The sequence below is a fragment of the Macaca thibetana genome, chromosome 19, assembly GCF_024542745.1.
Source record: "Macaca thibetana thibetana isolate TM-01 chromosome 19, ASM2454274v1, whole genome shotgun sequence".
NCBI classification, from domain to species: Eukaryota; Metazoa; Chordata; class Mammalia; order Primates; family Cercopithecidae; genus Macaca; species Macaca thibetana.
In genome coordinates, this window is record NC_065596.1 from 20,594,525 (window position 1) to 20,604,785 (window position 10,261).

The 10,261-nt window shown below is 57.1% G+C and overlaps 1 protein-coding gene across 2 annotated transcripts; it reads right to left on the reverse strand.

The window, feature by feature from the left end:
• Positions 1-965: 965 nt before the first annotated feature.
• Positions 966-8,214, reverse strand: GIPC3 (GIPC PDZ domain containing family member 3). Of its 2 annotated transcripts, none has more exons than XM_050770681.1 (6): positions 7,971-8,195; positions 7,111-7,296; positions 6,798-6,978; positions 5,258-5,370; positions 4,892-4,986; positions 966-4,778 (listed from the first exon to the last, which is right to left on the reverse strand). In XM_050770681.1, the coding sequence occupies exons 1-6, from the start codon at positions 8,193-8,195 to the stop codon at positions 1,226-1,228; spliced, it is 4,353 nt and encodes a 1,450-aa protein (XP_050626638.1). In that variant the 3' UTR covers positions 966-1,225. The 2 variants fall into 2 exon arrangements, with proteins under 2 accessions (XP_050626638.1, XP_050626636.1); XM_050770679.1 differs by having other exon boundaries at positions 4,549-4,778; positions 4,905-4,986; positions 7,971-8,214.
• Positions 8,215-10,261: the final 2,047 nt, after the last annotated feature.

A 10,261-nucleotide genomic window follows, 5' to 3' on the forward strand; every position in this document is an offset into this window, starting at 1 on the left:
GAGAAAGGACCAATGGTGGCTGGGCGCAGCGTCTCACGCCTGTAATCCCAGCACTTTGAGAGGCCGAGGCGGGTGGATCACGAGGTCAGAAGATCAAGACCATCCTGGCCAACATGGTGAAACCGCATCTCTACTAAAAAGACAAAACATTAGCCGGGTGGCTGGGCGCAGTGCCTGAAGCCTGTAATCCCAGCACTTTGGGAGGCCGAGATGGGCGGATCACAAGGTCAGCAGATCGAGACCATTCTGGCTAACACGGTGAAACCCCGTCTCTACTAAAAAAAAATATTTAGGCCGGGCGCGGTGGCTCAAGCCTGTAATCCCAGCACTTTGGGAGGCCGAGACGGGCGGATCACGAGGTCAGGAGATCGAGACCATCCTGGCTAACCCGGTGAAACCCCGTCTCTACTAAAAAAATACAAAAAACTAGCCGGGCGAGGTGGCGGGCGCCTGTAGTCCCAGCTACTCGGGAGGCTGAGGCAGGAGAATGGCGTGAACCCGGGAGGCGGAGCTTGCAGTAAGCTGAGATCCGGCCACTGCACTCCAGCCTGGGCGACAGAGCGAGACTCTGTCTCAAAAAAAAAAAAAAAAGAAAAAAGAAAAAAAAATATTTAAAAACTAGCTGGGCGTGGTGGCGGGCGTCTGTAGTCCCAGCTACTCGGGAGGCTGAGGCAGGAGAATAGCGTGAACCTGGGAGGCGGAGCTTGCAGTGAGCCGAGATTGCGCCACTCACTCCAGCCTGGGCGACAGAGCCAGACTCCATCTCAGGGAAAAAAAAAAAGGACCAATGGCTGGGTCTTCGTGGAGCACCTGTCCCATGCAGGCACGTAAGCTCATCCCTATGTGGTGCTTAATGAAGTGCTTGGTACACAGTAGGTGCTCGAGAGGTTGCCATAGTTTCCGTCAACCCCTCAGCCCCATATCTTGGCATTCCCCCAAACTCCCTGCAAAATGACACACCAGGCTGCAGAGATGGAAGGTGCCTTTATTCACCATGAACCCTCAGGGTACATGCGGTGCAACCCATCTCCTGCCCTCCTTTTCCCTCCAAGGACCTGGATCTGAGCCAGGGCCGGTGAAACCGAAGCCCCTGTTTTCGCCACCACACACCCCGCCACCACCGCCTGCTGGGGAAATAAGGTCACTTGCTGCTTCTGGGGGGCCCAGGCTGGGAGGGACAGGAGAGGGTGAGAACCACATGAGCCAAGGCTAGGTCACAGCCAAGCTACGATCCCCCGCGGTAAGGGTGGGGCTCTGGCTCCTCCAGAGTTGGGGAAGGGGCAGGCGCCAGAGCTGGGGACTCAGACAGCTGGGAACTCAGGAGGCCTCTGGGGGCAGGACTAAGAGTGACAGATATGGTGGGTGGGGTGGATTTCTGGGGTCCCACCTGGGGCTTGGGAGAGACGGCTGGCTTCTCGGGGGTTGAGGAGACCTGCGGCTGAGGGGCCGGGTAGGAGGTGAGGGATAAGCCTGGGATGGGGCCAAGGCTGGCCTGGGTGCCACGTACCTGCTCTTGGGGCTGAGGCAGAGGCTGGGGGTCTTTGCTAGGGGCTGGGGTGGGGTCTCTGGGGGGTGGGCCTGCGGGCTGAGGTTGGGTTGCGGCAGGGGCCTCAAGCTGGATTCTAGGGTCAAGGCCAGCGGTCTGTGGGGAGAGCCCATTTCTAGGGCTCAGCCAGATTCTTGAACTGATGTGAGTCCTGGAACTGGACTGGGTTCCAGAAACAGTCTGGGTTCCAGAACTAAGGTGGGCTCCAGGGCTGGGCTGAATTCTTGAGCCAGTCTGGGTTTCAGAGCTGAGCCCAGTCTCAGAGCTGGACTGGGTTCTGGAGCTAAGGCGGGCTCCGGAGTCGGGCTGAATTCTTGAGCCAGTCTGGGTTTCAGAGCCGAACGGAATCCCAGAGCTGAGCTGGGTTCCAGAGCTGGGCTGGGTTCCAGAGCTGGGCTGAGCCGCAGAGCTGAGCCCGGTCTCAGGACTGGACTGGGTTCTGGAGCTAAGATGAGCTCCGAGGCTGAGCTGAATTCTTGCACGGGCCTGGGTCCCAGAGCTGAGCTGGTTTCCGGAACCGGTCTGAGTTCTGAAGCTGGGATGGGCTCCAGTAATCAGCTGTGTTCCAGAACTAAGCTGACTTCCACAGCTGGCTTGAATTCTTGAGCTTATCTGGGTCCCAGAGCTGGGCTGAGTTCCAAAGCTAGGCTGACTTCCAGAGCTGGTCTGCTTCCCAAAGTCTAGTTGAATACCAGAGCTCTCTGAGGCTGTGGTCTGGAGCTGGTACCTAGAACCTGGCAGGGTTTTAGAGGCGAATTGAGTCCCAGAGGCTGGTCGAGCTCCTGGGCAGCGCTGGGTCTTGGAGTTGGGCCTGCTGTCAGAACTAGACGGGGCTGTGGAGCTTAACTCTGTTGCTGCGATGGCCTGGGTCCCAGGACTAGGTAGGACTCCTGAGCTTAGTTGGATTCTGGAACTTGGCTGGGTCTCAGCCACTGTCTGTGTTTTGGAGCTGGCTGGGATTTCAGAACCAGCCTGTGCTCCAGAACTGAGCTGAGTTCTAGAGTTGAGTGCAGTGCCTGGGCTGGATTGAGCTCTGGAGCTTGGCCAGGCCTTGAAATTGGTCTGCATTCTAGAGCTGACCTGCATTCTGCAGGGAGAGTGGGGCTTGGCACCAAGCTGTGTGCTGGAGCTGGGCCTTGCTTCCAAGATGGATGGGGTTCCAGAGCTGGTCTGAATCCTGCAGTTGGGCCTGGTTGTAGCACTAGGTGAGGTTCTAGAGCTGGGCTCAGTCTCAGAGCTGGAATCGTCACTGGCGCTGGACTGGGCTGCAGGGTGGGGATGGGTACTTGGATGCAACTGGGCTTGGGATCTGGACTGGGCAGTTGTGTGGACCTGGGTTTCTGAGCTGGTCTGAGTTCTTGAATAGGATTTGGTTTGGGAGCTGTCTCTGAATCCTGAGCTGGCTGGAGTTCCAGAGCTGGGTTGCTTCATGAATCTCACATGGGTTCCAAAATTAACTGGGGTTCTGGAGCTAGACCGAGTGTCCAGGTGTGGCTGCATTGTGGAGCTGTCCAGAGTTCCAGAGTCAGCTCGAGTTTTCCAGCAGGGCTTGGTCTCCAAACTAGCCTGGATTCTGGAACTGGGATTGGTCTCCAAGCTGGTCTGGGTCTTAAAATTTGTCTGGGTTCCAGAGCTTGGCTTGTTGTCAGGGCTCAGCTGGATTCTAGAGATGAGCTTCATCTCAGAGCTGGCCTGGGCTTCAGAGCAGGGCTTGGTCTCAGATCTCATCTGGGTTCTAGAGCTGGGCTTGGCCTCAGAGGTGGCCTGAGTTCTAGAACAGGGCTTGGTCTCAATGCTGGGCTTGGTCTCAGAGCTTATCGGGGTTCTAGAGCTGGGCTTGGTCTCAGGGCTGGCCTGAGTTCTAGAACAGGGCTTGGTCTCAATGCTGGGCTTGGTCTCAGAACTTATCTGGGTTCTAGAGCTGGGCTTGGTCTCAGGGCTGGCCTGAGTTCTAGAGCTGGGCTTGGCCTCAGAGGTGGCCTGAGTTCTAGAACAGGGCTTGGTCTCAATGCTGGGCTTGGTCTCAGAACTTATCGGGGTTCTAGAGCTGGGCTTGGTCTCAGAGCTCATCTGGTTTCTAGAGCTGGGCTTGGTCTCAGAGCTGACCTGAGTTCTAGAGCTGGGCTTGGCCTCAGAGGTGGCCTGAGTTCTAGAACAGGGCTTGGTCTCAATGCTGGGCTTGGTCTCTGAACTTATCGGGGTTCTAGAGCTGGGCTTGGTCTCAAAGCTCATCTGGTTTCTAGAACTGGGCTTGGTCTCAGAGCTGGCCAGGGCTCTAGAACAGGACTTAGTCTCAATACTAGGCTTGGTCTCAGAGTTCATCTGAGTTCTAGAGCTGAGCTTAGTCTCAGAACCCATCTGGGTTCTAGAGCTGGGCTTGGCCTCAGAGGTGGCCTGAGTTCTAGAACAGGGCTTGGTCTCTATGCTGGGCTTGGACTCAGAGCTCATCTGGGTTCTAGGGTTGGGCTTGGTCTCAGAGCTGGCCTGAGTTCTAGAACAGGGCTTGGTCTCAATGCTGGGCTCATTCTCAGAGCCCATCTGGGTTCTAGAGCTGCACATAGTCTCAGAACCCATCTGGGTTCTAGAGCTGAGCTTGGCCTCAGGGCTGGCCTGGGCTCTAGAACAGGGCTTGGTCTCAATACTGGGCTCGGTCTCAGAGTTCATCTGAGTTCTAGAGCTGAGCTTAGTCTCGGAGCCCATCTGGGTTCTAGAGCTGGGTTTGGCCTCAGAGGTGGCCTGAGTTCTAGAACAGGGCTTGGTCTCTATGCTGGGCTCAGTCTCAGAGCCCATCTGGGTTCTCGAGCTGGGCTTGGTCTCAGAGCCCATCTGGGTTCTAGAGCTGGGCTTGGTCTCAGAGCCCATCTGGGTTCTAGAGCTGGGCTTGGTCTCAGGGCTGGCCTGAGTTTTAGAACACGGCTTGTTCTCAATGCTGGGCTTGGTCTCAGAGCTGGCCTGGGCTCTAGCACAAAGCTTGGCCTCAGATCTGGGCTGGATTCTAGAGAAGGGCTGGGTTCTGGAGCAGGGCTGGGGCAGGGGGCGGGGCTCCAGGCTGGGGCTGTGCTGGGCTCCCCCAGGGCAGACTAGCCACAGGCCTCCCTGGCCTCGCTGATGGCGGCCCACACCTCCACCACAAATTCGTCGGGGAAGGCGAACTCGCCCAAGACGGAGTCTAAACAGCGTGCAAACTCCTGGGCGCTCACTGTCTTCTTGGACGTCTCCACCATGGTGGACGCTGCGGGCCATGCCGGAGGGGTTGTCAGTGAGGGCACTCCCCACTCCAAACTTCCCGCTGGGACCCCTGCCTCCTCCCGTAGGCTGCCCTCCCGCCAGGGCCCCCCAGCTTACCCTGGCCCCTTACCCAGCTCGGGGTCCCGAATGCCCATGTAGCTTTCCAGCAGGTCATCAACCTTCTGGGATGCCTCTTCCTCAAACTCACTGGGCTGAGGGCACAGGAGAGGGAAGTCAGGGGTGAAAAACTTTGAAGCCCTCCAGCCCAGCCCCTCCAGACCCCCACCCCTAAGGTTAGAGTGGACTGGACCCTCACATGAGTCAGTAGTGCTGGTACCCACATCATTGCCCCACCTTTCAACGAGGACCCATTTTGCAGGCAGAGAAACTGAGGCGCCGAGAAGTTCTTGCCCAAGGCCACACTGACTCAGTGGCAGAACTGCAGGTGCAGAAGCCTGGGAAGAACCCCTCCCCTTCACTCACCGCCTCCTCCACTGTGGCAGCCCCCCCAGAACGAAGCCGCAGGGTCTCCCTCCCACTGGTCACTTTCGCCTCTACGGGACATTTGCTGGACCGACTTCTCTGGCCAATCATATCTGGAGGGAACAGAGTGAGGGATGGCCATGGGTTCTGGGTGGAGCCACATCTTTGTAAACCCTGGGAGGCCACCAGCCGAGCCTTTCTAGAATCTTCCTCCCCTTCAAAGTCCTCCTTTGCGGCGAATCTCCAGAGACCCTTTCGAGATTCCACACTTCCCGTCCCCAGCAAACTAAATCACAAGTCCAGAATGAGGTGTAATGGAGCAAGTTTAGAACTAACGTCCCAGTCCCATGCCCTCATTCTCCCTCTTCTAGGGACTGCTTGGGACCCTCCTTGTGGCAGGAGCCTCAATCTAGGTATGTTCTTGTCTGGGTAATCCCAGCTACTTGGGAGGCTAAGGCAGGACAATCACTTGAACCTGGGAGGCAGAGGTTGCGGTGAGCCGAGATCGCGCCACTGCACTCCAGCCTGGACAACAAGAGTGAAACTCCATCTCAAAAAAAGAAAAATATTAAAAATTAGCTGGCACAGCCAGGCGCCGTGGCTCACGCCTGTAATCCCAGCATTTTGGGAGGCCAAGACGGGTGGATCACCTGAGCTCAGGAGTTTGAGACCAGTCTGTTCAACATAATGAAACCCCATCTCTACTAAAAATACAAAAATTATCCTGGCATGGTGGTACACGCCTGTAATCCCAGCTTCTCCTGAGGCTGAGGCAGGAGAACCTCTTGAACTGGGAGGCAGAGGTTGCAGCGAGCTGAGATCGCACCACTGCGCTCCTGCCTGGGCGACATATTGAGACTCCGCCTCAAAAAAAAAAAAAAAAAAAAAAAAAAAAGAAGAAAGAAAACTTTTCTCATATTCTCATTCTCTAGAATCCACCATGACCTCAAAGCACTACTTTAAAAGTTCCCAGGCTGCACACAGAGTGGCTCACGCCTATAATCCTAGCACTTTGGGAGGCTGAGGCGGGTGGATCACCTGAGGTCTGGAGTTCGAGACCAGACTGGTAAAGACGGTGAAACCCCGTGTCTACTAAAAATACAAAAATTAGCCAGGCGCAGTGGCGGGTGCCTGTAATCCCAGCTACTCAGGAGGCTGAGGCAGGAGAATCGCTTGAACCCGCGAGGCGGAGGTTGCAGTGAGCTGAGATTGAAGATCGGGCCATTGCACTCCATCCAAGGCCCACAGAGTGAGACTCCCTCTCAAAAAAAAAAGCTCCCAGCCTGGCTACAAAGTGGTTCTGGAGGCCTCCTCCTCCCACTCCACTTTACCCAGTCTCTCCCCCACCCCTCCCCCACAGACTGGTTCCATAACAATCTATTAATAGAAACTACCAGTTTCTGTTACCCTGCCAGGAGCTAGTAGCCATGCAGCGGGTGCACCTAGAACCTTCCAGCCCGTCCCATCCCCGACCCTTCTCCACCCCCGGCATCCGTAGGACCCACTTCGGGAAGAGCTCCCGCCAGCCCGCCCGCCTCACCGAAGGCCCTCTTGGGTTGCACCAGGCGCAGGGTGAAGGGCTGGGACTTGGGCAGCTCCCGGAGCATCTTGGCCACCTCGTAGTGGCGGCAGCCCACAATGGAGTGGTCGTTGATGGCTTCGATGCTGTCACCCACGCACACTGCCTCGATCCGGTTGATGATACTGCCTTCCTTGATTCTCTGCAGGGATCCAGCGTCGCTGGCAGGGCAACCCCAGCCACCCGCCTCGAATCCCCAGAACCCACGTCGACCCAGAGTGTGGGGGCAGTTGCTGGACCCCAGGAGGCCACCTGCCCACCCCCTCCCGGGCACCTTGATGAAGGCGTAGCCGGCCCCGTTGTCCGTGATGGTCAACCCCAGAGCGTCCTCTGTCTTAGTGACCTCCACCTCCTTGGTCTCGCCTCGCACGTGGGCAAAGATGAAATCCTCCAGGCCTATCTGGCCCCCTAGGAGCTTCTGCATGTCCACTTTGTGGCTGTTGAGGGTGCAGAATAAAATCTTCCCGGGGGAGAAGGAACGCAGAGGTAGCCAGGGCACGCATCCTCCCATGCAGCCGCCCTGTCTGCGCAGGCCCCTGTCCCCAGCGACCAGGATCCCAGCCCATGGGAAAGGGCAAGGCGTGGGACCTCCCGAGAATGGAGAGAGGAGGGAGAAGGCGGCTTCCGGCAGGTGGAGACCCCTCTCCATACCTCCAGGACCTCCAGCCCCCAGACCTCCAGGTTTAATCTGCTGGCGCCCTCTGGGGGCTGCAGACCAAACGGACCCGGATTGGAAAAATGCCCAGGAACCCCCCAACCGCACCACGGCCTCAGACTTCCCATCTCCAAGGGGACCATCTGGAACCCCAGATGCCAGCTATTTCCAGGAAGCACAGAGGAGCTTCCCCGAGGGCTGGGGTCCGCTCCAAGCGAGGTCTGCGCAGAGGATTTTCTGGAATATCTAGGGGTCCGCTAGACCTAAGACCTCCCCATGTTTTGCGCAGAGCGTGCAAAGGGGAACCCTGGGGTGTGGCACCCCGTTCTCTGAGGGCTGCGTCTCTGAGATCCGGCGATTAGGCAGCCACCCCGACGTCTGGGATCCGGGGATCTGGGGTCTCCCGTCCAGCGTCCAAGCTCCCCACCCCTCACCACATCAGGCGGATGGTCTCGGGCGCGGGTGTCCGGGGTCCTTACCTCGGTGGGCGCGATCCCGAAGGCCTCGGCGATCTTGGCGTACAGCTCGCGGACGTTGGTGAAGCCCTCGATCTTGCCCGTGGGGCTCCCGTGCGCCAGCTGCGTGCGGAAGACCAGGCGCGGGCGGGCGCGGGGCGCAGCCGGGGGCTCCGAGGGCGCGGGCGGAGGCGCAGACGCGCGCGGGGCCTCGGCCTCCCGGGCCTCCCGGGCCACTGCGCCCTCCATGGCGGGAGAAGTTCGGTCACCCACCCGGGCCCTCGCCGCCGCCGCCGCCGCCGGATCCGTCGCTTCCTGAAGCCTCCCCTCCCCCGGCCCGGGACGCGACAGCCGAGAAGCCCGGGTAAGGGGATCCGGGAACCCGAGCCGCCCGGGAAGGCGACACCGCGGGGTGCGCAGGGGTGGGTTGGGCCCCAGGTGTCCGGGCCCTGCCAGGGCCAGTTGCGCCCTCCCCGGGGATACCCGCAGTCTGGGGGTCCTGAGCTCAGGACCCTGGAAGAACAGGGACCACAAATAAGGACAGGGACAGGCCCGGAGCGGTGGTTTACGCCTGTAATCCCAGCACTTTGGGAGGCCGAGGCTGGGAGATGACCTGAAGTCAGGAGTTCAAGACCAGCCTGGGCAACATGGTGAAACCCCGTCTCTACCAAAAATACAAAAATCAGCCGGAGGTGGTGGCACACGCCTGTAATCCCAGCTACTCGGGAGGCTGAGATCACTTGAACCCGGGAGGCGGAGGTTGCAGTAAGCCGAGATGGTGCCATTGCACTCCAGCCTGGGCAACAAAGCCAGACTCCATCTTAAAAAGAAAAAAAAAAAAAAGGACAGGGATGGCTGAGGGTGCTGGGGCACTTACTCTCTGCTAGGCGAGGTCATTGTTTTATTTTATTTTATTATTTTTAATGTTATTATTATTATTTTTTTGAGCCGGTGTCTCACTCTGTCACCCAGTTTGGAGTTCAGTGGCACGATCTCAGCTCACTGCAACCTCTGCCCACCAAGTTCAAGCAATTCTAATGCCTTGGCCTCCCCAGTAGCTGGGATTACAGGCATACACCACCACGCCCAGCTAATTTTTTTTTTTTTTTGTATTTTTAATAGAGATGAGGTTTAAAACCATGTTGGCCAGGCTGGTCTTGAACTCCTGACCTCAAGGGATCCTCCCACCTCAGCCTCCTAAAGTGTTGGGATTACAGGCATAAGCCTTGGCGCCCAGCTGCTATTTTATTTCATCTGGCATCCTGTTTGTCTCCAGGACTGGAGGAATGTCAGCTCCAGGAGGGCGGGGGCTGTTCCCCTGCTCTGTCCCCATGCCCAGTGCCCAGGGCGCAGTGCCTGGCATACAGCGGGTACTCAGTGATCTTTGGTGAGGAGTGAATGGATGTCCAGGTCACAGATGAGGGAGGAGATCCCAGGCACCAGGAGGCATTGGTAAAAATCCACTGGAATGCAATGCCGGAAACACCTATGTATCCATCAGATTCCTACCCAGGAATGTTGGCTCAATAAACAGCCATCCTGCCTGCAGTGGCGGGCCCTACAGCAGAGCCAGACACAGCCTCCGCCTGGGAGGAGCCTCACAAACTGAACATGGGGAGAGAAAAGAAAGTAGCAGAAGGGTTTGGATGAGGTAAGAAAGTTTATGGAAGGCCTGGCGTGGTGACTCACGCCTGTAATCCAGCACTTTGGGAGGCTGAGGCATGCGATCGCTTGAGATCAGGAGTTCGAGACTAGCCTGGACAACATGGTGAAACCCCATCTCTACTCGGGAGGCTGAAGCAGAATTGCTTGAATCTGGGAGGCGGAGGTTGCAGTGAGCCAAGATTGCACCACTGCGCTCCAGCCTGGGACAGACAGCACGACTCTGTCTCGAAAAAAAAAAAAAAGAGAGAGAGAGATAGAGAGAGGGATTCACCTGCCTCAGCCTCCCAAGTAGCTGGAATTATAGGCATGTGCCACCATACCCACCTATTTTCGTATTTTTAGTAGAGACCAGGTTTCACTGTGTTGGCCAGGCTGGTCTAGAAACTCCCAGTCTCAAGTGATCTGCCTGCCTTGGCCTCTGAAAGTGCTGGAATTATAGGCATGAGCCACTGTGCCCAGCCCACACAACTTTTTGAATGTACCAAAACCTACTGAATTGTATGCTGAAATTTTTTTTTTTTAAATAAAAAAACTGATGCAAAATGGTATTTTCCAGGCCTGCCTAGAAATGAGAAACTCTAAATTTGAGGTGGTGGTACCTGTGCCAGGAAAGGGTGAAACTGGGGTGGAGAGTGAGGGGGGTTGGCAGT

Coding starts and splice junctions, on each gene's coding strand:
- GIPC3 (XM_050770681.1), bottom strand. CDS start 8,195: ATGGAGGGCGCAGTGGCCCGGGAGGCCCGGGAGGCCGAGGCCCCGCGC. Junction 7,297..7,970: donor TCGGGATCGCGCCCACCGAG/GTAAGGACCCCG, acceptor TCCCCCGGGAAG/ATTTTATTCTGCACCCTCAA. Junction 4,779..4,891: donor GAGCTGGGTAAGGGGCCAGG/GTAAGCTGGGGG, acceptor CATGGCCCGCAG/CGTCCACCATGGTGGAGACG.